Here is a 26,278-nt window from a genome sequence, read left to right on the forward strand (position 1 = left end):
TGGGATCATGACCTGAGCGGAAGGTAGATGCTTAACCAACTGAGCCACCCAGGCGCCCCAAAAGTGTGGTTTCTTAATCTGATCCTCAGTTACCAAGTGTCCTTACCAAGAAGTCCCTGTGCTGCCGTCCGCAGGGCCCCGGAGCCAGCCTGGCAGCTAGCACTTGCTGAGCAAGTGCTGAGTGGTCTCTGGGTGAGTATTCTCGGGAGGGCTCCCCTAGCCGCCTGGCGGGAATGCCACACACAAACTCACCGAGTGGGAAGACCCGCCTAGAAAGCCGAGTAGCTCTGCTAGTAGAGTGGGAATGTTTTCTTCTGCGGTGCATACAGAGTTGGGAAAGGCTACACTGGTCTGAAAAGATTACAGGCCTTTGGTAATCGATTGTCCTAAGTTACAAAATAAGAGCACAGGGTTTTATGCTTGCATGAGGTTTATTGACCAAGTACGCTCGGTGGCGGACTCCACCTTGAACGTTGGCTCAAATGGCATCGTTTCCAGCATCTGTTAGAAATGTAAACAGTGAATTGTTTAGTCACAAAACCGAACACGTAAAGTGAGTGGCAGATCAGAAATGGGAGGTCTACCCTCCCATTAGTAAATTCTTATCTAATCATGTAGCTGTCTGTGCATTTGCACTGAAATATCCCAGCATTTCATGCTGAAAACAGCCATTCTGACAATTCCACTGAAAGTCTACAAAGGCGGAGAAGGGCACATAGAGCTAAGATTTGATATTGGAGTTATCTCCTTAAATACTGTCCGTAGAGTACTTGAGCCTGCCTGTGAAGGAAATCTAGCTTTTGCCCATCGGATATTCAGTGTGAAATTCCCACACATTGAAGTAACTGAACTCGTTGGGGTGTGGGTTTGAGCCTTGCATTGTACCTTCTTGTCTCCCTGCTTCCTCTAGTGACCTCCTCCTGCCTTCTAGGTCTGTCATTCTTCTGGCTTCCTGCTGAGCTGTCAACCCCAGTGTCTGTCCTATGGATCTAGGGGCCCTGAATCATATGGTCCCCCCCTTCACAGCTCCAGCGTCATCTTAGGGGCCGTCCCCAGCTCCTCCCCACCAGCATCATTTTGGCCTCCTTGCCATGTCGGAGTCCTGCTGTTTCCTGCCCTAGGCCCAGTCTGTAGGCTCTCTGCAAGGCTGGTTCCTTCTTGGGACTCGGGTCAGCTGACATCCGGGCCTGAACACCGTAACAAAGGAGGGTCTATGTCAGCATTGTTGTCCTCACCATTCTTCTTAACATGGTGTCCTGAACTCTCCAATCCATTCCCCCACAGAGGGGGAGGTCCGGGCCTTGCTCTGCCCACAGCGGGGAGGTGGGATGAGCACGGGACAGGGCATTAGGTACTGGTGGGACGAAGAACTTAAAGATGATTTGTGATTAAAGGGTCTGATTCAGGTAATGCTAGTTGTTTTAGCTCCCTCAGGTGTTTCCAACCTGCCCGTGCTGTAAATCTTCACTCTCCAAGGGAACAAACCTCCTACAGTGATGGGGTGCTCCACGGCATCTCTGACTTCTCACCTCGCTCTCCAGTTGGCTGCAGTGCTCTCGTCTGGCACCTGCTCCGACCCACCCCTTCACCTACCAATTAGATTAAAAGTTCCTACCTAATGTCTTTTTTCTTATAAAGCCATCCCTTTTTAGCATCTTCCACGGGGCTAGCTGAAGAACCAGGTATTCAAAGGTGATTGGGTGGATGGGTTCATGTCTTAGGCCCCAAGTCCTCAGTGTGAGTCATCCTGGTGACTACACAGACACTGCATGTACTGTGCATTTCTTATTAATCGGGGGTAATGAACTTGGGAACCCAGACTCTGCACATCTCCATTCAACTTCTGTAAATACCTCTATCTCCAGGTCAACAAATCAAAGTACTAGTGTGTTAAGGCCCACATATTATGGTAGGAAAATTTACCTACCATTTTTAGGTTTCTGCTCTGCGAACATGGGCAGTAGTCACGGTTATTTCTCCAGCAATACCGTAACTTCCAAAGGGAGTACGTTTGTCACCCGATCCTGAACCTTTTTTGGCTACATCTTCTACTGGGAATGCAACAGAAAGAAAAACTGGGCTTTGTGGCCTGGGGACATCTTGTCCACTTGGAGGAGGACTACCATTCTGGGGGTTTGGGGTATGTTTCTGGAATTTCTGATCTGCAGGAACAGCAATGGGTACTTGGACTGCAGCGTATCTCTTCAAGGCATCTGACTGAGAAACAACAGCATGTCCAGGAAGAGGTTTCCAATCCTGAGCTTCCTGAACATTCGAGCCTACTAAAATAAAAGGTGGGGCACTGGTCTTCTTGCTGTCGTCCATCATCACGTAAGTTGGAGAAGTAACTTTCGGTGGCTGCTGCAGAAACTTTGGATCCTTAGGATTAGATAAATAGAGGGTTGCTTGGGGGAAAGGCCCAGGTGCAGGTGGCGGTGATGGGCGACTTTGTTGATTCATATCAGTTAGACAATAAAGGGTCCACATGTTAGAGTATGGTGGTGGTTGTCCTGCTTCGCTTGCTGCTATGGCTATAAAAAAAAAAAAATTTGCAGGCATTAAAGGTTGGTCTCTGTATCAGGCGCTATGCACAGAAATGTCTTTGTAAGTTTTCTTTACATATAAACAAACAGCTGCAGTAGTAATGTGTGCCATAAAGCATGCTATAGAGAGGGCTAAATCGTGTTTGGTAATGTGAAAGAAGCGAGGCTCTCCACCGCTGGAAAGTGAGAACAGCGTCGTGCTAGCAGGTGGCAGGGGCACTCGAGTTGTGCCTGAAGCAGCAATCTCATCCGAAGCCGCCGGTCCTGGGGCGGCCAGCTTGAGACATGGCCACCGCAGCGCCCGCACACACGATGTGGAGGATCCACATTTGGGGCTTTACCAAAAGAATCAATTGAAGTGTGTGTGAAGCCAGTGAAAAAGTGTTAATGCATCTGCATAGTGACTTTTTCTTTACTAAAGAAGTCCGCATGGGGGCATCATCTTTTGGTCACGTTATCAGTTATCTTTGCCCCTTCACAGGCCCCACAATCTCACATTAATTGGGCACCACACACAGAACATCACATAATCTAGGACTCAGAACCCCAGAGAGCTCCCTCTGTAGGCAAGGCTTGAAATCACAGGTCCTAGGTGGCAGTAAAAGGCTGGTTGGTCCCAGAGGGGTTCTTTAAGGGCGGGGGGGGGGGGGAAAGCCTTCTAGGAGTGCCACCCGTCTATTTACCACCAAGGCATCTGTGATGGCAAGTTTGACTTGACTAATGAAGACAGTACTGTCTTGGAGAACTAAGTCCCAGAAGATGGGACGGAGGCAAAACTCCTTCCCGACGGAGGAGTGGCATGGGGCCCAAATTGTACTGAGTTCACCGTTTGAACGCTGGGCCTCGCATCCCTGGTGCAGCTTTTCTTCCCCAGAAAAGAACAGCACACTATGCACATGATTAAGCTGGTCAGTTTTCAATAGCTTCAGATGCAGTCAATGGATCCTTCCGCAAGCCAGTTAAAAATACATACAAGCCTAGTCTTCCGTTTGAAATCTCCACGTGGTGCTTTAGAAAAAGGGCAAGGCACTGGGGAGCGGCGACTGGGGAGCCACTGCTGCTCCCGCCACAAGGCGCGTGCCCGTCCCGCGCGCCAGCTCCCAGCGCTGCCCTCGGCCTTTTCAGAGGTGCGGACCCCGCCACACTGCCAGACAGAATTTGATCCCAGAACACCTGCTTTGGTATCACTTGACCGTTCCGGCTCTGGGAAGAGTCAGCGTGGAGAGGGTTTCTGCAAAAGGGAGCGGGGAGGTCGGCTCCATCTAGCCCTCAAGGGGAGGGGGCAAGAGGGGGGCAGGCCTAAGTCCGGAGTTGGAGGGAGGGAGAGATCAAGCCAGGTCTGTGTCACGGGCAAGCCCGGGCGACGTCCGGCAGCGCAGCCGGCGGTGCGGTTTTCGCCCGTCGGGGTTGCTGACCGGAGGCCAGTCGGCTTAGCTGCTGCCGCCTCTGCGCTCACCCGGGGGACAGAAGTGCGGCCGAGCCGTCCCCTCCGTCCAGCTCTGGGGCTGCCCCCACGGCTGCAGGAGCCCCCCCCCCCACCACCCCCCCCACCGCTCCGGCAGGGAGCCAGGGCTCCCCGCACCCGCTTGCAGGGCCCTCTCCCACTGCAGGGCGAAAGCAGGGGCGACACACCACCATGTCTCTCCGGAGGGCGTTGTGTGGTTGGAGGTTTACACTCACAAGTGAGCCATTTCAAAGCAACACCCCGTGGCCCACGTTCGCAACAGCGGATTCGGATCACAGATTTGGGGCCTGACAGGAGGCTCTTCAGGTTTTTCACTCCGTGTGCTGTCCGAAAGTGCTAGGTGACCCAGCTGGGAGGCCAAGCTGTGGTGATGTCACTTTAAAATCACTCCTCTCATAAGAGTAAAATCTCAAGTACGACAAGGCCTTTACAGAGGTTTGCCATCTTACAAGCTATTGAAAATGGAGCCTTTGACCAACCTGGAGGGAGCCCACGTCCGTGGTTACCTGAAATACAGAGGTCACCTGAAAATGTAATCAGTAATTTTGTAAGTATCTGGTTTTCTTACCTGGCTCCATCAAACCTTGTCCGAGTGCTGCTTCCCCTTGTGGTTCGGGTTCTGGAACAGGAGGGGGGGTACCACCAGCTGCCCTTCCCCGCGCAGCCGAGAGCCCTGCGGTGGTAGCTTCCCCAGAGAGCACGAGTTTGGCCTCCATCTCCTGGGCTGCAGAGTTTCCCCGGGACTCCTGCGCAGGGTTGCCAGGGACTAGGGCAGTGAACTCCGTTTCAACGTGCAGAGGTTTTTCAGAGCCTACTGCTTTGGTGGAGCCCTGTGCATCCGGGAACTGTGCAGGCTGACCTTTCAAAGAGGGGTCAGGGAGCAGAATGGCTGCTTCTGCTTCCATATATACTGAGGAATAATTTGCATCCTCCTCCAGCGGTTTTACCGAACCTACAGGTTTCTGGGACATGCCTGTGGCGAGTGCTACATGAATGGGACTAAGTGGTGGCTCATTTGCTTTAAGAGAAGCAACGTGATCAGTAAAAGGGATAACTATGTGTTCTGGTATTTGCTCGACATAAGTAACTCCTTCAGTCACAGGCTCATTGTTATAGATAGACGATATGCGAATGAATGAGGTGACCTCAAGATCAGCCTGCAAAGGGACCTCGGGAGCTTGATCGTAAGCAGGAGGGTCTTGTTCATCCTGCAAGGGGAAGGAGGAAGCCGCTGCTGGTTCAGCTTCATCGTCTTTAAGTTTAGAACCCAAATCTACACGGACAGCTGTTTGGCTCAGAACCTGCAGGGCTGCCCCCTCTGCAGAATACGCAGGAGTGGCCACCCGGGCATCTTCAGCAGCCTCTGAGCTCAGCACCTCGTCGGAAAACACAGGCATACTCGTGGCCACATCCACCATTAACACGTCAGACCGATCAGAATGAACAGATGCAACTTTACCTAACATCTGAGCAGCAAACTGAGCTGGGTCCGCTGGGACATAAGCAAACTCGGGTGACACGGCTGCTGGAGGTGGTGATGAGGGTGGGGCCATCCCCTTAGGGGTAGACGGTTTCGAGCTGGAACCACGAGCTGCTTCGGGTGTCTCCTCGGGTTCCTGGAGCACCTCCAAGTGAACTGATGGGAACTGAGTGGTTTTGTTCATAAACAGTGGTCCAGCGATATTGTCCTCCGCTGTGTCCGTAGATTTCTCCATCCGTGTAGGTTCTTGGGAGACTGTAGATGTTCCTACCTGTTCTTTCATACATTCTGCTTTCTTCTCTTGTGTCGTTCCTTCTGACCACCTCTCTACTAAAAAAGCCAGATGGGTTAATAAGCGGATATCCCCCCCCCCAATTTTAAAGCAGTAATAGGTTGAACTTTCAGATGTCAATACACAGAGAAGCACAGAAGAGTTTTGCCTAATTTCAGCATCTGTGATTTAGAATGGGTACTGAAACTTCCCTGTCCTCACCGACTCAGAAGACACCTCAGCTCATCTCAGAAGTCAGGGACTACATAGCACCGTGACAAAACGGAATCCGATACCACCTTCAGCTGGTCCGCGTCAGGGGGAAAGACCGTAACTCTGCCTAGAACTAAGGAAGCTGGAATCCTCCATGGAAAAAGCTCCTGATCTAAACTTCTACACAAAACCCAAGGGTTCTGGGAAAGGGGGTTCCACCTGAGCAGTAAGTGATCTGATCTTCAGCTGATGGAATAGCTTCTTAATGAAACACATGCTGGCATGTTAATAAAGGCAGTGCTCAAGACAACTGGTATAAAATTTAACAACGAGTGGGAAAACGGGGCCAACAGGAGATTTTGACATTAGGAAACATCCTATAGTTTGACCTAAAAATGGTAGCCCTTGCTGGCGAGGTATGATAACGCAGCAGCCAAAGTTGAACTGACCCAGACCAGAGGGGCAGGAAGAGACCTCCAGATCTGTCAGCAGATGACCTAGAGGAGCTCCTAGGGTGGGGAAGATGCTGTGAAACCCTCTTCTCTGTCTGTGCCCCACCCCCCTCCCTCATCAGCTGCTTTCACAGCTGCTTGCTCTACTGCGCATTTTCTCTTGGGGAAGCATGTCCTGCGTATCACAATGACATCGACAGGAAAAGCAGAAAGTGGGTGTGTTTCAGCTTGGTTCTTACTCCTCGCACAACTGTCTTTATTCCTCAGCTCTGACCTTCCTGGGGTTCACTGCATCGCCAGGGCTTCACAAGCCTCTTCGTGTCAGTTGGGCCCAAACCCACCGCCCCCGACAGCACCCCACTTCCGAAATCCCCACTCAGCTTCTAGTCTCCCACCAGCTCTTCCGTGCTAAGCCTCACACTGTCCTCCACACACAGCTCGGGAGTTGGCCAGCAACCCAAAGGAAATGGCTTGGCAGACTTTGGGGGGCTCCTTCTCTGCAAACACCCCTCTCTGATGCTTTGTTGCCCAAATCCCAGCCATAGTAGTAGCCCCAAACTCTCCATTTTCTCTTCCCAGACACGCTTCCACTCTATGCTGGGTCTTGCTTGCCTTGTGCAAGAAGTTGAGAAATGCTGCTAGGGTGAAGAGGGGGCTCACTTTCCGTGAACTCCTTCTCCCAAGGATCCAGGCACTGGGCTTCGGTTTACAGAATTGCTCCAGCTTTTATGATGGTCAATGAGAGGAGGCTGAGTGTGGTAGCAGCCCCCCCGTCATAGCTGACAGTGAAAGATCCCTTCCTGCACTGACTTTCCCTGGCACAGCGTCTGGCAATGGGGAGGAATTGAAAGATTTGATAAGTGAACTAGTGAATTGGACTTCACAGACAGGTAGGATTTGAAAGGTGCGTAGCGACTCCTGGAGAGGGAAGTAGCAGAAGCCAGAAACCAGGCGATGACAAGCTGGCTGGCTGGTGCAGAGAGAGAGGGCGGCAAAGGGAGGAGAGATTCAGATTGCAGAAAGCTTAGTTCGCACGGCCTGGTCTTGGAAAGGGATCAAAATTTATGACAGAGTTGTCAGCATTACTTGCTCTATTTGCATTAAAATGCTTATCTCCAAATGGCAAAATTTACTTGATATAGGTTAAAAATATTTAGCCCTTCTAGTTTAAAAGTCTCTTTGGTTAATTATTCAATCTTTTGGGGCTATTTATCAAAGATTCGCCCACTTCTAAAGAAGGAAGCCGAATGCTAGAGTCAGCTCTGGCTCTGACCCACGTTGCTCTTCTCTGCTGGCTCTCGGGTGGCCTCGAGGAGAGCCCCCGCTCCTAGTGCTTGCACTCTAGGCGTTGGTCCCTGACGTGGTCATAGTCACTTAAGGATTTCCACTTTGTGGAAAATGAGCCTGTTATTTCCTGGGAGATGCCCTTCCTAATTTAATTTGGTCCTCTTTAGCATCGGAGGCCTAGCTGCCAATTTTTATTTTGTCCCCAGCTTGGGCAGTATGCGCTATAGCGCTCTGCCAGCAGGGTGAGCGACATCACTGTGTCCCAGCCCGATTCCCTGCTAGTCAGCACTCCGGGACCATCGGAACACATCTGGACCAACTACCGGCCACGTGTGGGCCCTGGCACACCAGAAATCTCATCTGTGGCCCACCTGAGAAAGACTCTCCGTGATTTCTAATCTACCTCTTCACATTTAATTCTTTTATTCAACACTTACCGCAGGTCTGATCGTGACAATTACAGCACAGGTGAACATAGCGTAGCATGTGTTATGCTAAATGCAGAGCCATGCTAACCATGCAGCCGCTCTGAGAGGCCCCCGGGAAAGCAAAGCACAAGCCTTTTGGTCAGGGTTTAGAGCATTCCAATCACAGATTCTCCCCACCTTCCTAATAACCACCTTCGGTCTCAGCTAGCACTTGGTGTGCACTCCCCACGCCCCGGTACCACAGTCCCACGCCAGGAAGGACTTCCTATTTCCCTTCCCTTTGCAGCAGGAAATGAGCTTATATCCTATGGCATATATAAAATAAAAACTTGATTCTGGTACCTTTGGCTCTTAAGTTAAAAGTCAGCTCTGGAAATTCCAAGAAAATCTTCTCTCAACAAAAACAGGCTCCTGAAAAACTCCGAAGTGTTTCTTACTATGAACTTTGGAAACTCACTACTGAGTAATGACTTCCTATTCGCATTTCCCCTAAAGCAAATGAATGCTTCAATGGGTGGAGATGGACGGAGCTAACATGAACAATGGGAGGCTATCTGAAATCACTATACACTAGTTTAATATTTTTCAGAAATATCCCTGTGACATTGAAGAGTTTGGATTTTATGAACAATAGGGCGCTATCAATGTTCCCGGAGAGCAAAGAGCTACACTTACCTTCTCAGGTCCAAGATGTTCTTCCTGCTCATACTGACTCTTGTGTCCTAGTGTCCCTGACCCCATTGTCTTCACTTTCCTGGTCTGCCGTATCTGCTTCCTCTCTTAATCCTAACCCTGTATTTCTGTCCTAGGCTGCCAGTCTGACCCCAGCTCTTGCCAATACCATTGACTGGTTCCATGATTTGTCTTCTTTAGTATGGACTATTCCCCAACTGATTAATCCTACCACAGTGTAAAACATAAATGACCCAAGTCCCCCTCCCAATATCACAACCAGATAATCATTTGAACCTTTTTTAAACTTAATGAAATTCTACCTTGGTACAAATTACCACCCTGCCTAGGCAAATACGAGACTTCAAGAAATAAAAAGGATCATTTTGGCACAATACCCATCCCTGTTTAGGGAATCAGTATAGCCTTACTTGACAAAATGCCCAGGAAAGTGCAGAGTAGCACCAGAGCTTCACACAATTTAGTATAGATTGTCCTGAAATTGATACATTTCTCATTTACTTAATAAGAGAGAAGAGCCACAAGTATGTGTAACCAACTGTGAAAATAATGCATAAAAATACAATTTGGCATAAGAATTAAACTAAAAACATTATGAATATTTAATATGAATAACTCAAGACAACATTTAATGATATGCATAACTGCTGTGGTGCTGCATAGAAATTGAAATTGGGCCCAATGATCAGCAGCAGTGTATGATTATAATTACAATTTATGGCCAAGCCAAGAATGTCCAGGATCAGTAAGAAAAGTTAACAGTTTGGGGCACCTGGGTGGCTCAGTCGTTAAGCGTCTGCCTTCAGCTCAGGTCATGATCCCGGGGTCTTGGGATTGAGCCCCACGTTGGGCTCCCTGCTCGGCAGGAACCTGCTTCTCCCTCTCCTCCCAGCTTGTGCTCTTTCTCGCTATCTCTGTCACTATCTGTCTCTCTCAAATAAATAAAATCTTTAAAAAAAAAAAAAGTCAACAGGTTAACTCAGTTGGGCTAGGCCTTCTTGATTTTTCCAAAGAGTTAGCTATGTCCTGCCTTTGTTGGATATGGGACAGGGCTGATACTAGAAACTAGACTCAGTGAAGCTGAGGAGGATGGAAGGGGATGGTGTTGGGATCTCATTTGCCACTCTGCATGGGGAAACCACTGTCCTACCCTCACTGAGTGGTGAAAAAGTGAGAACTAGCACAATCTGGCTTTGGGTTCTACACAAGGTGACCAGAGAGGAAGAAGTGAAAGAGTAGGAGATACTATGGGGAAAGGGAGATAAAATTCTTCTTTACTCTTTCAGTTCAAGAATTTCAAGTTTTTCCAAAGGAATCATAGAATGTTATTTACTATGGGAAGAACATGAGTTATGCTGCTAGGAAGATCTAAGTTTCGATCCTAACCCTACCAATTAATATTTGGAAGTTTACAAGTTTTTTAATCATGCCCAAGCATCAGATTTCTCTTGAGTAAAACTGTAATGATGTCACCTACTTATAAAGTTGCCTTAATTGACAAAATATTTTTAAGTACCTAGGACAAAATATCTCATTTTACTGCATTTCACTTTATTTCACTTCACAAATACTGTATTTTTTACAAATTGAAGGTTTGTGGCAGCCCTATGTCAGGCACAAATGACTGGCTGTTCCCCATCTGTCTCCCTCCCTTAGGGCCTCCCTTATTCGCAGAGACACAACAATATTGAAATTAGGCCAATCGATAACCCTATAATGGCCTCTAAATGTTCAAGTGAAAGGAAGAGCCACATGTCTCGCACATTAAATCAAAAGCTAGAAATGATTAAGCTTAATGAGGAAGGCATTTGAAAACTGAGACAGGCCGAAAGCTAGGCCTCTTCTGCCAACCAGTTAGACAAGTCGTGAATGCAAAGGAAAAGTTCTTAAAGGAAAATGAAAGTGTTAACCCAGTGAACACACAAATGATAAGCAAAACAGCCTTATTGCTGAGATGGAGAGGGTTTGAATGGTCTGGATAGAAGATCAGACCAGCCACAACATTCCCTTAAGCCAAAGCCTAATCCAGAGCCAAGCCCTGACTCTTTTCAATTCTGGGAAGGCTGAGAGAGGTGAGGAAGCTGCAGGAGAAAAGTGTGAAGCTAGCAGAGGGTGGATCATGAGGTTTAAGGAAAGAAGCCGCCTCCACAACATCAAAGTGCAAGGTGAAGCAGCAAGTGCTGATGGAGAAGCTGCAGCCAGTGATTCAGAAGCCCTGAGATCATTAACAAAGGTGACTACACTAAACGATAGATTTTCAACGTAGATGAAACATTCTCATATTAGAAGATGGTATCTAGGACTTGGATAGCTAGAGAGGAGCAGTCAATGCCTGGCTTCAAAGCTTTAAAGGACAGGCTGACTGTCTTGTTAGGGACTACTGCAGCTGGTGACTTTAAGTAGAAGCCAAAGCTCCTTTGCCATTCTGACAATCCTAGGGCCCTGAAGAATTATGCGAAATCTACTCTGCCTGTGTTCTAGAAATGGAACAACAAGGCTTAGAAGACATCATGTCTGTTTACACTACAGGTTACCGAGTAGTTTAAGCCCACTGTTGAGACCTGCTGCTCAGAAAAAAAGACTCCTTTCAAAATATTACTGCTCATTGACAATACACCTGGTCACCCCAAGAGCTCTGACGGAGAGGTACGATGAGCTGAATGTGGTTTCATGCCCGCTAATATGTCGGTACTGCAGTCCATGAATCAAGAAGGAATTTCAACTTTCAAGTCTCATTATTTAAGAAATACGTTTCGTAAGGTTATCATTGTAAAAGATAATGATTCCTTGGATGGATCTGGGTGAAGTCAGATGAAAACCTTCTGGAAAGGATTCACCACTCTTAAGATGCCATTGAAAACATTTGTGATTCAGGGGATGAGGTCAAAATATCAACAGTAACAGGCATCTTGAAAAAGTTGATTCCAAAGTCATGGATGACTTGGAGGGGGGTTCCAGGCTTCAGTGGAGGAAGTCCCTGCAGATGTGGTGGAAACAGCAAGAGAACTAGAATTGGGAGTGGAGCCTGAGGATGGGACTGCACTGCTGCAAGCTCATGATCAAACCTGAACAGATGAGGAGTTGCTTCTTATGGATGAGCAAGGAAAGTCCTTTCTTGAGATGGAATCTACAATCCTGGTGGAGATGTTGTGAAGATTGTTGAAATGACAACAAAGAATGTACAGTATTCTATAAACTTAGTTGATCAAGCAGCAGCAGGGTTGAGATTGACTCTAATTTTGAAAGAAGTTTTGTGTGTAAATGCTGTCAAACAACATTCATGCTACAGAGAAATCGTTCCTGAAAGGAAGCGTCATTCGGTGCAACAAACTTCACTGATGTCTTATTTTAAGAAATTGCCATAGACACCCCAACCTTCAGCAACCACCACCCTGATCAGTCAGCAGCCACCAACATCAAGGCATCTCTCTGGAAGCTCAGATGGTAGTTAGCATTTTTTAGCAATAAAGTATTTTTTAAAATTAAGATACATACACCTTTTTTTTTTAGACATAATATTGCGCACTTAGTAGACTACAGTATAGTATAAACATAACTTTTATGTGCACTGGGAAACCAAAAAACCATTTAACTGGCTTTATTGCAATATTCACTTTATTGTGGTGGTCTGGACCTGAACCAACAGTCTCTCCAAGGTATGCCTGTACTCGATAATTCCATTCCTCTTTCCTTTCCTTTCCTACCTGTGACATAGTAAGTGGTAGAACTTAAGAGACAACTCTTCTGCCTTAAAAGATCACCTGAGTTTCTAAAATCCCCTCAATTAATGATTCAGTGCTATTAATGAAGAAACTCTCCTGAGAAGACTGAAAAATGGGGGCACTTTCTCTGATTTATATGATAGTGCGATCTGGTTCATCCAATTGCAGAATTAAACCAGGAAGTGTTTCACAGCATGAGCTGCTTTGGAAATGGGCATAATGTGGGTCAAAAGCCACAGGGGAGGCCTGGACAGAGCCAGGGCCATCCCAAAATTCCTAGGCTCTGGAAAACGAGGGAAGCGATGAGAGAACAGAAGAAAAGTTTGCTCTCGTGTCTGGTTCTTTCCCTCCTCCCTCTTCCATCATCTGAGTTTACATGAATTTTTAAAGGCACTGGGGAGATGGGTAAACACTACTGGTCCTATAAAGAAGCCTACCAAAAATGGGCTTCATTCCAAGAAAAATCCAGGATGAAGTGTTCAAATAAAACAAATGATATGTGCAGGGATGTACGGTGGACATAAAACAAATTGTCTTTCGTGCTCACATCTGATAGCCGGGAGATGAGAGGGGACCAGGGCACCAGGGATGTGAGTGAGCCTCTGCCCCACATTACCAAGTGCTAATACCTGATGCTGCCTTTAGGTTGACCTCGCCTCATGCTGAAGAGACCAAAAGACCAGAATAAGGGTCAGCAGACATAGTCTTCAAAGAATGGTCCATGTTCCCATATTGCAAATCACGGAAAGCCTGGGAGAGCCACAATCCCTGGGACCGACAGAGCATGTAGGGCATTAAAGGTGCCACCATCCATACCTAACACAGGGATCCACGTAAGGGAAGTGTATTTAGAGGAAGCAAAAGATGCCACCTGTTCTATCCACATTTTTATTGTAGAGAACCGAACCACCATGCAGCCAAATGTGCTTGGCACTCCCACAGGAATAGCAGTTGAGGAATTAAACCAGTTAGAAGATAGGAGGATGTCATTCAGGGGAGGAAAAGCCCTACCAAATGGAAACCTTATGGTGTATATCCCTACATAGTCCCTCTTTAGCCCAGAGTGATGCTTTCCTGGATGTAGATGGGACTCGTGCAGTCTCTCTGATAGGACCTAAGTTAATGGACACTGTTTGCCAATAAGAAACCAGTTGATATGACAATAAAAGGCAGATAAATGAGCCAAACTGGTATTAGACAGTAACAAAGAACTCTGTTTTCTGGTCATCTGGTCATACTTTCATGTTACCTTCCCATCTCCCCAGTAAACTAGAACAAGCAATGTTCATTTCTACTCTACTACCAAAGAGCAGTCTATATCTACAACCATATGGCGAGCTCACTTTTAGGATAATCTGCACGTTATGTAAATTGCCTTGGTATCCGTAGTTACTGGAGGAGAAAAGTATCTCCCTCTTCTTACCTCCATCGGAAGTATAGCTGTTCCATTAGTTCTGTCTGTTAATTAAACTAATCCACATTAGTTTAGTCCACTTGCTAAGTTGAATGGTGGGTAAGTTCCTGAGTAAACAAATTAGCCTCAAAAGCTTCCAGTTAGTTACCTCCCACTATAATGATTCACCAACTTTACCACCATTCTCAAACACAGGAAGCCTGCTCACTCCCAGGCCTCTCAAACATAGCTCCTGGTGTAGAGGGCATGAGTACAAGCCCATAACCTTGACTTCTTGGGAAACCAGCCTAACAGGGAAGGGGAGAATGGTCAGTGTTCTAGCACTTGTCTGCATATCCTGCTGGAGGCAAGCAAATCCCAGACCTAAGTCCCATGGTAAGCTGAGAATGCCATCAGGACCCTGCAGGGAAGCAGTCAGACTAGAGAGTAAAATATTCCTGAACCACAGCGCTTCACTCTCCCTTCAAATGCGGACTCTTGCTGATTTTAGTCTTGTTTTCTGTTTTGGGCATGTCTTTCACTGCGTATCCAAATCCTCAATTTGTACATTTTCCTACATTCTACTGACTTCTCCCCAGCTTGACTAGATATTGGCATCACCAAACTGGCAGAGTTTAAACGTGGCTCAACCTCACCGATCCTACCTTTTCTTTCTCTACAGTCATTCCAAAATATTGGCCAGCCAACGCAGCAAAAATTATTTCCTTATTTCCGTCACTGACCACGAGTCTCCGTTTTCTCCACAGAATTCTGCCAAAAGCTGCTTCTTACCATTCTTTTAGATGTGGATGCCTGTCTTGGGATGACCAATTTAATTGATCTTCCCATCATGTAAACTGTGCCTTTCTCTTTCTCCCTGTCTCTTCTGTCAATGCAATTTCATGCTGTCATGTTCACATAGGTGTTTACACATATACACATAAAACACAACTTCTTTTCTAAGCAGAGGGATGGCCCTAGGCCACAGAGATGGGCTGGAGAAGACCACTTTCTAGGAAAAACTTCTCTTCACTATCTAGAGACTCTTGGAACAGACAAGATGGTCAGTAACCCCTAACTGATCCCCTGCCCTCCAACTGGACTGCAGTTAACCTATCACAGGGAGGAAAAAAGAAAAAAGGATGTTTATTTATTTAATAATATTAAAAAAATCTTCCAAGAAGAATGTTTATATAACTTTCTTAGGTAGTGTAACTCATTATAATTTGAGTCTTCATTACTACAACATCCAATTTTCTTCAAAGTTCAGTGTACTTCCTTAAAGATGGGGACATTGGAAAGGGTTTGAGTCCTAGCTTATCCACACTGTTCGAGGTCTCATTGTACCAAATGGCTTGCAGGAGATGAGTTTTTCCTATTTTTTGTTTTTTAGAGATTTAAAATCCTCCAAACTATCTCCAGATTTTTTTAAAAAATGGATCAAATAATTAAATAATCACACTGATGGCTTATTTTTAACAAACATCAGTGAGATAAAACAGAAAATATTTATGGGCATCATTCTTAAGCTTAAATGTATGGTAACAATGATGCACTAATTTATACCTAATATTATTTAACTGTTACCACTTGTACTTACCTTTAATCTGATGAAATTGTTTAACAAGATCTTTTATATCCAGAGAAGTATTCCCTGAAGGAATAAATACAGGAAATTAGATACATAAAATGCCCAATTTAAAATGCCTTCCTTTTCAAAGCAACAAATATATAATCTAAAGGAATAACAAACCTTCTCTAAACACAATAAGTTCTTTAAAATAAAATGCTGCGAACTGGGTGATGTTTGGCGGGTTGGTTTTGAGAACGGCTCTGCTGATTCCTTCAAGCAGAGTCTTGAGGCCATAAGGTACGACAAGTCTGGGCTTTGAAGAAATCATTTTGGCAGGATGTCTGTAATCTCAACTATAATGAAGAAAAACAAAGTCTTATAGTATATGTTTTTTATTAAAATGTTCATGAGTTAACTATAGTTTCTAAGAATAAAACTATGTCCTATTGAAATTATTAGCTTGAGTTTAATCTCTAGGCATTTATTCTAGCAAAAATGGGGTAATTCCTCACACACACACACACACACACACAACCAAAAGCTTATTATGTGCAGATGAGCAATGTGGTACTATTAAAGAAACCCATGGGAAAGCCCTGCCAAGAACTCTAGGATGATATTAAAAACAAAGAAGGAAAAATCAAACAACCAAACTTGTTCCTGTGAAATTCAGTATTTTACACAGTACAATTTCAAGAAAGATAAATCAAGCTCATGTATCTGTGTCTAAACAAGATCCTTCCAAACTACATGGGCATTGGCTTTTCTGTGCCTTCATCAAATAGAAATGTAGAATTGGGTTTTTCTACAAGAAAATGTCTTTTTCCTCGTCTTTCTAAATCTATCCCTGGACACATTGATCAGCTTTCAGTATACAATTTTTAGCTTTAAATTTAATTTTGCTTTAACATTAATCAGAATAGGATTAAGTTACTTGTGGTATCATACCACCCACCACCATATGCTTTTCTTTTCTCATATCCTCCCTTAACCTCTGCCCTTGTTTTCCTCTCTCTCCCCCTCCTCCTGCCTTTCTGGATTTTAAGTGCTACCAAGGGTATTGCATAGTCTAACCTGCAATGCTCAAGAGTTGCAGAGGCTGCCATTCTAAACTGTGTGTGTGTGTGTTGTTTCATTGTAGAAAATGATTTGAGAAGGTTTATAAATATATGTAAAGAACAAAACTAAGTATTTAAGGAAATGAGTTCAGTGGTAAGGGCAAAATTATGCTAGGAAAATATGATGAAGCTACAGCTAAGGTTGGTATCCCACTACAAGCCATAGGCCCTACACTTTGATAAAGATGGGGTGTCAAATCAGCCCCTGAGCTACCAACCAGACATCACAAAATAGCAAACAGTTGGTTAAATGATTCATGTTTCCTGAGGTTTAAAAAAAAAATCAGTTGCCTGGGAGAATCACAAGTACTCTGAACACTGAGACCCAGGAGAAGTTTCTCCTATGAGTCCTCATAAAGGGGAGAATAGTGTGAGATAATGAATCATGTCAACAACATCCCTACAGTAAAGAGAGTAATGAATTTCATGGGGCTAAGCTGCACAGTTTAGTTATAGCAATTATACAAGAAGCCAACCTCTAATAAAAAGTAATGTGTCATAGCAAAATGCTGAATATTTAAAAGCGCATTTCATCTTCCCAAAGATAAGGGAAAAAATGAATCTCTATTGGCCAAAGCAAACACTTCGAGGATATAATTAAGTGTATTGAATCCTTTAATGAAAACCTACTCTTAGAGTATAAGTCAATGGGACCTTTACTAAATTTAACCATCTTTAAAAAACTACTGTAGCAGCTTTGGCAAGCCCACATGCTAAACGTCAAGGGACATAGGCAGTAATTTTATGTATGATCCATATATATACTTACACTATATTTGTGTGTGTGTGTATATACGTATATCATTTTTTAAGTACACACTTTGCACTCCAGTGAGAGCAGATAGTCGTGTTCGGGTAAGTGGCTTACTAATAGCCATGACGGAGCTACCAAAACACCCTTTCTGCAGGCAGTTAGCAGTTGATGGCGACCAACGGTGGCGAGAATGGCCGTGCAGGGATCCTACTGGTTCTCAGCGCAGGTGGTAGCTGCATCCCCACCCACACCAGACTCTGGGCCTGTGCGGGGCTTTTCTGTGCCCCGGGACCTGGGATGCCGAGCGTCCTACAACACAGTCCCATGCAGGGAACAGTCCTGAGCAAGTTGAGAAATCCTGGGACACCAAGCATGACTACATCAACGGGTACTCTCACACACCTAGGTTAAAGATTGCTTAAAAGTGACTGCGTAATTCTTCCCACATCTCTCCTTTAAAGATTCTCAGAAACAAGTTTTACGACCCCGAACCCCCGCGCTTCCATTTTACCCACTCCCCCAGGGCTAACGCCTGAGGAGGACAACAGTGCTGGAGGCTGACGACGCGCCAGTGGGGGACTGTTGGAAACGTCCAACGCTACACAACCATTCATTCCCTCAAGACCCACGCTGAGATCTGTGCTTGGTCTGCCGTTGGATTTGTTTGGTGGCAAGGGCAGCAAAATGGGGGAGAATGGGCGTCCCGGTTCCGCGTCCACTAGTTCAGGAGGCGCAGGTGGCAGACCCTCCTCCCGGGATCCGGGAGCTCCACCACACTCGCCGGTGTGGGCCTGCCCTTCCCCACCGGCCTCCCACTCCGGAGGCCCTCCGCCTTCCCCAACACTGGAAGAACCGTCCACCACCGCGCGAGGCGCCCCGAGGGCCTAACTGCCTCCGGCGCCGCAGGGTGGGGGCCCTTTTCTCCAGATTCGCCCCACCTTCTCCTTTCCGGCTATGCTCTAAAGAGCTTCCTCGTTGCCCCCTTGCCGGCGGCTCCTGTAGGAGCCCCCGCTCCTAGCGGGGCCTTTATACCCCTGCGGACGTCAGGCCGTGCGTCACAAAGCCCCTCCCTCCCGCTGGGGGCCCCCGGCGGCCACGGAAGGAGGCGGAGCCTCGGCGCCCCCAGCCAATGAGGAGCAGAAGGGGACAAAGGCTGGAACTCCGCTGGGCGGGAGCGCCTCGCGTTTTCGGACAGAATACGAAAGAGCGTAGGGAAACTGGCGTTTTCAAACGGCCAGGAGTCAGTCAAGGCGATGGCCTCTCCGCTTTTGGTCGCTCAATATAAAGTAAGAGCTGTTGTAGAAGGAAAGAGAAATAGATTTATGGCAGTTCTCGCCGTCACCGCCGCGCCTCTTCACACTACTCCCTCAGCCCAACATAATGTTACTTTTCAGTCACCTTTTCGAAGAATTAATGTCACGATATACATAACAAACACTCGTATAAAGACGAGTAATTTCATGCAACACAGTACTTTCTCTTTTGAGAAAAATCCCCTGTGGAAAGAGAATTTGGCCCCAATCCTGAAGCTTCCAGTTCCCGTTAATTCGGGTCTTGCACTACCTGGGGCACGACCCATCCTCCCCAAACCACACCGGCAGCAGCCGGCTGCATTTCAGACCCAAGTGAGGCAAGGCGCACTCCTTTCCAATACCCGCTCTCTCACCAGTCAGGCTCACAGGGTTGTACTGGGCGTTCACCACCACCATAATCATGAGGCCCAAATTCCAAACAGGCTTCATTGTCATCCATTTTCATATATTTAAAAAACAAGAACCACTGGAAATCAACCATCAAATAACATCTTCGGGGCATCTATCTGATAAAAACATTTTTTTTTCTTTTTTTTTAAACTCAAACAGTTAAGGCTCTTAACTTTTATAAGAGCTCTTATAAAAATAAGAGGCAATGTTAAGGCTCTGGTCTACATCTATGATGCACAGAGCACTTTCTATGGATATTAATTCATCCATATAATAATTACTGAATTCCCCTTACGTGGCAGGCTCCCTCTTCTCACGAAAATTATATTTTAAAAGGAGAAATGCTAAGTTTCCACTTTGAGTGTGATGACAGGTCTGCAGATGGTACATTTTTTTGTCCTTCATCCCTACCCCCAGCCCTGCTGTGGTAGATACAAGTGAAATGAAGCTGTCATGATTTCTGATGGTTTGGTTCATAATACATTTAACCATCAAAGATAGAAACTGACCTACTAAAAACCCCAAGTACAAACCCCCTTTATGGTGTCTTCCGGGAATCAGAGACATTTATGCTTATGTAGCCAAACCTTAACAGGCCATCTTGGACACACAGGTGTTAGATACTGCGCAGAATATCTGAGACTCACGTCAAGCCCTTACTCTTTCCACATTTCTTCAATAACTGTTTTGTCCAAGTCCCTCTGAAATGCAAATTGTTACAGTGAAAACATTTAAGCAAACATTTTCCAACGACCATTTGCTGCTTTGATTTCTATCCTAATGATTTCATGTGGTTTTATAATCTTCTTGTCCTTCCCCTTTCAGTCACTAGGGATCTAAAGGCAAAATGCAAATCTACTTCATTTTCCATTGCTCCCTGCTCCCCACACTTAATTTACAGAAGTTCAAGGTTCTCGGTGGGACCTCTGCCTAATTCAAATCTCATTTAGTCCATTTTCACCTGACTACATCCTTCTTTAAAACTCAGCTCACAGGGCACCTAGGTGGTTCAAATGGTTAAGCATCTGCCTTCAGCTCAAGTCATGATCTCCAGTTCCTGGGACTGAGTCCGTGGGGCTCCCAGCTCAGCAGGGAGTCTGCTTCTTCCTCTCCCTCTGACTCCTCCTGCTTGTGTGCTCTCTTTCAAATGAAGAAATAAAATCTTTTAAAAAAATTAAAAAATAAAACTCAGCTCAGGAATATCCTAGTTTAGAAAGCCAATCGGTTAGAAGCATTTCCTCAGTGGCCCCATGATGACATACTCTATGAGCACAGCCTTGCTATAGAATTGTTTGTGTTGGTCTCATCTCTCAGCTTTACAAAATACTTAACAAAAGATGACGACCTAGGGCAGCGTTTCTCTAATTTAGACCACCTGAATTAGAATCATTTTTAGGAGCTTGTTAAAAATGCCTTCCTAAGGTCCATCAAAATCCTAAAGGAGAACACAGGCAGCAACCTCTTCGACCTCAGCCGCAGCAACTTCTTCCTAGAAACATTGCCAAAGGCAAGGGAAGCAAGGGCAAAAATGAACTATTGGGACTTCATCAAGATAAAAAGCTTTTGCACAGCAAAAGAAACAGACAACAAAACCAAAAGAGAACCAACAGAATGGAAGAAGATATTTGCAAATGACATATCAGATAAAGGGTTAGTATCCAAAATCTATAAAGAACTTATCAAACTCAACACCCAAAGAACAAAGAATCCAATCAAGAAATGGGAAGACATGAACAGATATTTTTCCAAAGAAGACATCCAAATGGCCAACAGACACATTAAAAAGTGCTCAACATCGCTCGGCATCAGGGAAATCCAAATCAAAACCTCAATGAGATACCACCTCACACCAGTCAGAATGGCTAAAATTAACAAGTCAGGAAATGACAGATGTTGGCGGGGATGTGGAGAAAGGGGAACCCTCCTACACTGTTGGTGGGAATGCAAGCTGCTACAACCACTCTGGAAAACAGTATGGCGGTTCCTCAAAAAGTTGAAAATAGAGCTACCCTACGATCCTGCAATTGCACTACTGGGTATTTACCCCAAAGATACAAATGTAGGGATCCGAAGGGGTACGTGCACCCCGATGTTTATAGCAGCAATGTCCACAATAGCCAAACTGTGGAAAGAGCCAAGATGTCCATCGACAGATGAATGCATAAAGAAGATGTGGTATATATATACAATGGAATATTATGCAGCCATCAAAAGGAATGAGATCTTGCCATTTGCAACGACGTGGATAGAACTGGAGGGTGTGATGCTGAACGAAATAAGTCAATCAGAGAAAGGCATGTGTCATACAACCTCACTGATATGAGGAATTCTTAATCTCAGGAAACAAAGTGAGGGTTGCTGGAGTGGGGGGAGGCGTGGAAGGGATGGGGTGGCTGGGTGATAGACACTGGGGAGGGTATGTGCTATGGTGAGCGCTGTGAATTGTACAAGACTGTTGAATCACAGATCTGTACCTCTGAAACAAATAATGCAATATATGTTAAGAAAAAAAAAAAAAGAAGAAGGCAGGAGTGGAAGAATGAAGGGGGGGAAATCGGAGGGGGAGACGAACCATGAGAGACGATGGACTCTGAAAAACAAACTGAGGGTTCTAGAGGGGAGGGGGGTGGGAGGATGGGTTAGCCTGGTGATGGGTATTAAAAAAGGCACGTTCTGCATGGAGCACTGGGTGTTATGCACAAACAATGAATCATGGAACACTACATCAAAAACTAATGATGTAATGTATGGTGATTAACATAACAATAAGAAGAAAAAAAAAAAAGCCTTCCTAAGCCCTATCTAGTACCTCCTGAATCAGATTCTCAAAAGAGGGCTGATTTGTAAAACTAGAATTTGTGAATCACTGGCCTGTGATTGGAGAAAGTGTAACCTAGAGCTCACTCAGGTTACAATACTCCCAGGCAACTAGGAGCTACAACTCAGCCCCCTTACTAGTTTTCACAAGAAAGCCAAGTACAATGCACTGGGTGATTTACACTTTACAGAAGAAGGGGCACATCTTCTATGGACGGACTTTCCATTCCCCCCCCCCCCCCCCCGCCACCGCCCAGCTGTCCTTTTCTCTTTCTGGATTTCCTCTTCCTAGCTTCTAAGTCTCCTCCCTCTACTATGTGTCTTCTTAGGATGATTTGAGCTTAACCATTTTTTTTTCTACAAAATATACCACCAACAGGATTCTAAAAAATTTAAGAAATACCAAACAGTACATCATGACTATGAATGTGTATGTTCATAGGTGCAGAGCCATATATATTTGTATCCTTGCCACTACAATTGGCTTAAGGAAGCAGTCAACTAGGAAAGTTATACAGCAAAGAAATACACACGTGTGTGTGTATTTTAGAAATCAGCTATGCGCTGTCCTTTTAGTTGGCAGAAGTAAAAAAGTGGAAATTCTATAAATAATTGACTTGTTCAATATGCAACAATAAATTCCTACTTTTCTGTGACATCTGAAATACTTCTTCACTTGGTCAAATACTTAGCTATCATGTGTTAAAATCAAAAAGATACCTAACCTAATAAAAAAAATCTTAAATATTTTAACCACAATGTTACATATATTACATTAGACCATGCCTCCAAAGTGTGTCAAATCATAAATATGTTCAGAGTACATAAATATACATTAGATATTTCTTTCCTCATAGGCAAAATCTAATACAAAAATACATTTGACACTCATAAATTAGAAGATCCATTTGAGAGCCTCCAAAATAGGAATGGGGAAGGAGTACGTGATGCCAACAAAGCACACATAGATGCAACTTGTTCTGGTTATATGATTATTTTCTTCATCCGCGAGGGGTAAAGAGCAATTTACACCAAGCTAAGTTTCCAGGCAGATCATAGTTCACAGGTTGGATAAGTCATGGCACGCAGGCCAGAGAAATGTCATGAATTACTCAACTCAAAAATGTACTCAGATTTCAGTCAATCTAATGGTACCATATACCTGTACTGTGGTTTTGTTATTTTAGAGACTTTAGAATCATCATCTACCCCATCTCCATACTCTACCACCCTGTTAACACACAGAAACCACAGGACGAACCAGGGGCTACCCTGCACCAAATGTAGGAGACAGTTCATAATCAAACCTACTCTCTGTTAAAGTGGTAGGGCATAGTGGTCTATGCAGAGAAGCGAACTGGACACAAACTTATTTGAAACCCTGAAATCTCTCTGGAGAGATACAAATAAATTTTTAAATCAATTAGTATAGGAACAACTTTTCATTTTAAAATACAGGGCTTTATGTAATCTTTGAATACTGAATAATAGTTCAAACAATATTTGAACTGAAAATTCAAGTACGTATGAACTAAAGCAAGAACTCCATGATTCAGAAGGCGCCGCAACCGTAAGTGGGAAGTTTGGCTCATATATGTTATAGCCAAAGAGGACAAAGTGGCAAGAGCCATATTTTACAGATTCATAATGTTCTTCCCTCAAGCCTTGATGAAATCAGGTATCCAATATTTTTAAACATCATTTTTTTCTCTTCAGAAAGCATCTGCTTGGCTTCTTGATCTACTCATTCACTGAATGTAAGATAGCAATCTTTTCTCTCTGGCTAGTGTCAAAAGTCCTATGCAGGATGCACACCAGAAAGAAAGTCAATGTGAATAAACACTTGGGAAGTGAGGAATCATGAATATAGTTTAGTCAAAGTCAGTGAGGAATAATTATCTCTTCCAAAGAAATGATCATTCCCTCAAAACCAGATTAAGTAGATTAAAGCTGTCAACATTCTAGCTGCTCCTCTGTTTTATTTTGAAAAGAAATATTAAAGTATTAACATCACATGGGATCATGCTTCAGCTAAAAGGATATGTACATGACACCCCAAGATGATACTCTTTAACTCAATATAAATTTTAAAAAGTCTAACCTTAAGCCTGAGCCAAGTTAGTCACACAATTATGGCAGAAATTCTTAAGTGGCTGAGGTATTTAGACTCTTCCAAACCACAGGTGTGCAGTACTGGACAAAGAGGTAAATTAAATGACAATAAAAATTAGCAATGAAGAATTAATAAAAATTAACTTTGAACTCCTTTTATAGAATAACCTGAGCTAAGGAGAAAATGATTAAACCCTGGCAACAGATAGCCCAGCAAAGCCTTCACCAGCAAATATTCTGAGGCAAAAAAACCCTATGTTCATTCAAGAATAACCTTTTCAAGTAATTTGTTAAAAGACTTCCAAAAGCTGGTAATTAGACAATTTATCACAAAGAAAAGGAAACTCCTAAAATGTAGGTATTATTTATCTAGCCTATAGATTAGGCTTTCTAATAAACTAGCAAAATAGTTCTATTTTTGGTTGTAAAACTATCTATTTGCTCCTGCTTGGTTGGCTTTCAAAGGAAGTAAAGTGTTCATTACTTTAAAACATTTTGTAGATAATCTGAAGATAAGCATTTTTTGATGACACAACTTCAGCTGAAGAGCATTTGTGTTTTAATAAGGAAAACAAAATTCTGGGTTAACATTTTTTTAACAAGAATATTCTATCTGGGATCAGGAGATCTGCGTTCTAGTCATTGCTCCACTGCTAACAGGAATAATCAATTGGGACAAGTCAATTAGCCTTTTTGTGCCTGAGTTTCATTGTCTAGACAATGGGGATAAGAATATCTGTGCTATGCTATGCTATTCACAAGTTAGAGGATAAAGGAAAACACTAGAAAGCACTTTTTTTTCAAAACACAATATAAACGCTATGTCATAACACTGTTGATAATTTTACAGGTACTTCCTAGCGTTACCCAGTCAGATGTGTGCTTAAGGTAGGTGTTCCTAGAAGATCACAGGTTGAATATTTAGTTTGATTTTATTTTAAAAATAATAAATCACAAAACTAAAATGTTTGAACAAGGTCACTTAGCCCTCTCCCCAGGTGGTTAGTTATAATTACTAGGATCATCATCATTACTTCTTAGCTATACGTTTAAAAGAGGAGATCTTGAATATGTCAGCCTAAGTGGGAAAATGTGTCCCTGGCACAGGTGGTTTTCAGAAGAAAAGCCGATCTTCGGAAGAGCTGTGTCCTCTGCTTTTATTTTAAAGTGCAGAACCTGGTGGGGAGGGACAGAGCAGAAACCCCGTGTCGTCACTGAGGAACCAGTTCCCTCAGAGAGGCCAGAGCAGCATGGATGCGCACATGCAATCTGTTTTCAAAGTCGTAGCCAGAGAAATCCTCCTGCAAGACCAAAGAAAGAGGGTTATGGACTCTCTTAGCTAAGCTTTCTGAAATACTGCAGGATAAACCACATGGCTTTGTGCTTCCCAAAATAAAATCCCTAACACTCCTACCAACGGCTTCCCATCCACTTGATTTTCTTATTCCCTTAAACCTCAAACTTTGGGTTCATGTTAAACGTCCAGGGGAATGTCATTATTGCCGTCTTTGGAAAATTTTCCTCATGTTATTCCTGAAACGGTAGTCTTAAATTGTGCTCAATCTAAGTTGCTGTTAGAAATTCTTCACTCAAGATTATAGTTATGAAATCGAAGATTATTTTCCCAAACAAGAAGTGTGTTTATAAAGTGGGATAGGCAATTTCATGAGTTTCTTAGGATATTGGTAAATTGCACTTAAAAGATCAAGCGATCATGGGGCACCTGGGTGGCTCAGTTGGTTGGGCGTCCGACTCTTGGTTTTGGCTCAGGTCATGATCTCAGGGTTGTGAGATCAAGCCCTGTGTCGAGCTCCACACTCAGCAGGGAGTCTGCTCAAAATTCTCTCTCCCTCTTCTCCCTCTGCCCCTCCCTCCCACTCTCTCTGGTGCGCTCTCTCTCTCTCTCCAGAATAAATCTTAAAAGAAAAAAAATCAAGTGATCACTGAATCAATTAGTTATTACTTTTCCTTTCCAGAAATATCCATCAGAACAATCATCTCACAAAACTTCTTGAATTCAGACTCAAGAGGACACAACAGAGGGTAAGAAGCACCCCGGAAAGAGGTGGTAGGTACAGTATTTTTACCTTTGCTTGAAGAAGTAGAGTTCTGCCTCTTGCTACAGTCTATGAACGTAAGAAAAACATATTATCTTTTAATACCTACATTTATACATACTCAAGCAGAAAATGCTTATTATAAGAGGATAGGTAAATGAAAACAATTCTCAGTAGACAAAGAGTGAGTCAGCTGC

The 26,278-nt window shown here is 44.3% G+C and overlaps 2 protein-coding genes across 4 annotated transcripts in view; both read right to left on the reverse strand.

Annotated features, from left to right (window-relative positions):
- Positions 1-5: 5 nt before the first annotated feature.
- On the reverse strand, positions 6-20,159 carry CABYR (calcium binding tyrosine phosphorylation regulated). Of its 3 annotated transcripts, none has more exons than XM_032421309.1 (5): positions 18,331-20,159; positions 15,701-15,873; positions 15,548-15,601; positions 5,468-5,818; positions 6-2,531 (listed from the first exon to the last, which is right to left on the reverse strand). In XM_032421309.1, the coding sequence occupies exons 2-5, from the start codon at positions 15,846-15,848 to the stop codon at positions 1,933-1,935; spliced, it is 1,152 nt and encodes a 383-aa protein (XP_032277200.1). In that variant the 5' UTR covers positions 15,849-15,873; positions 18,331-20,159; the 3' UTR covers positions 6-1,932. The 3 variants fall into 3 exon arrangements, with proteins under 3 accessions (XP_032277200.1, XP_032277201.1, XP_032277199.1); XM_032421310.1 differs by having other exon boundaries at positions 6-501; positions 1,928-2,531; positions 15,701-20,159; XM_032421308.1 differs by having other exon boundaries at positions 6-501; positions 1,928-2,531; positions 4,577-5,818; positions 15,701-20,159.
- Positions 20,160-22,170: 2,011 nt separating this feature from the next.
- The window catches only part of TTC39C (tetratricopeptide repeat domain 39C), a 104,819-nt gene continuing 100,711 nt past the window's right edge, over positions 22,171-26,278 (reverse strand). Inside the window, exons 13-14 of the mRNA XM_032421175.1 lie at positions 26,112-26,150; positions 22,171-25,325 (exon numbers count right to left, since the gene is read on the reverse strand). Of these exons, the coding sequence (XP_032277066.1) occupies positions 25,236-25,325; positions 26,112-26,150 (129 nt within the window). The 3' untranslated portion in view covers positions 22,171-25,235. The remainder of the gene's footprint in view (positions 25,326-26,111; positions 26,151-26,278) is intronic.

This window comes from Phoca vitulina, unplaced genomic scaffold (assembly GCF_004348235.1).
Source record: "Phoca vitulina isolate PV1807 unplaced genomic scaffold, GSC_HSeal_1.0 scaffold24, whole genome shotgun sequence".
Taxonomy (NCBI): domain Eukaryota; kingdom Metazoa; phylum Chordata; class Mammalia; order Carnivora; family Phocidae; genus Phoca; species Phoca vitulina.

Coding starts and splice junctions, on each gene's coding strand:
- CABYR (XM_032421308.1), bottom strand. CDS start 15,848: ATGATTTCTTCAAAGCCCAGACTTGTCGTACCTTATGGCCTCAAGACT. Junction 15,602..15,700: donor ACTTATTGTGTTTAGAGAAG/GTTTGTTATTCC, acceptor TTATTCCTTCAG/GGAATACTTCTCTGGATATA. Junction 2,532..4,576: donor ACAAGGTTTGATGGAGCCAG/GTAAGAAAACCA, acceptor TTTTTTTTATAG/CCATAGCAGCAAGCGAAGCA.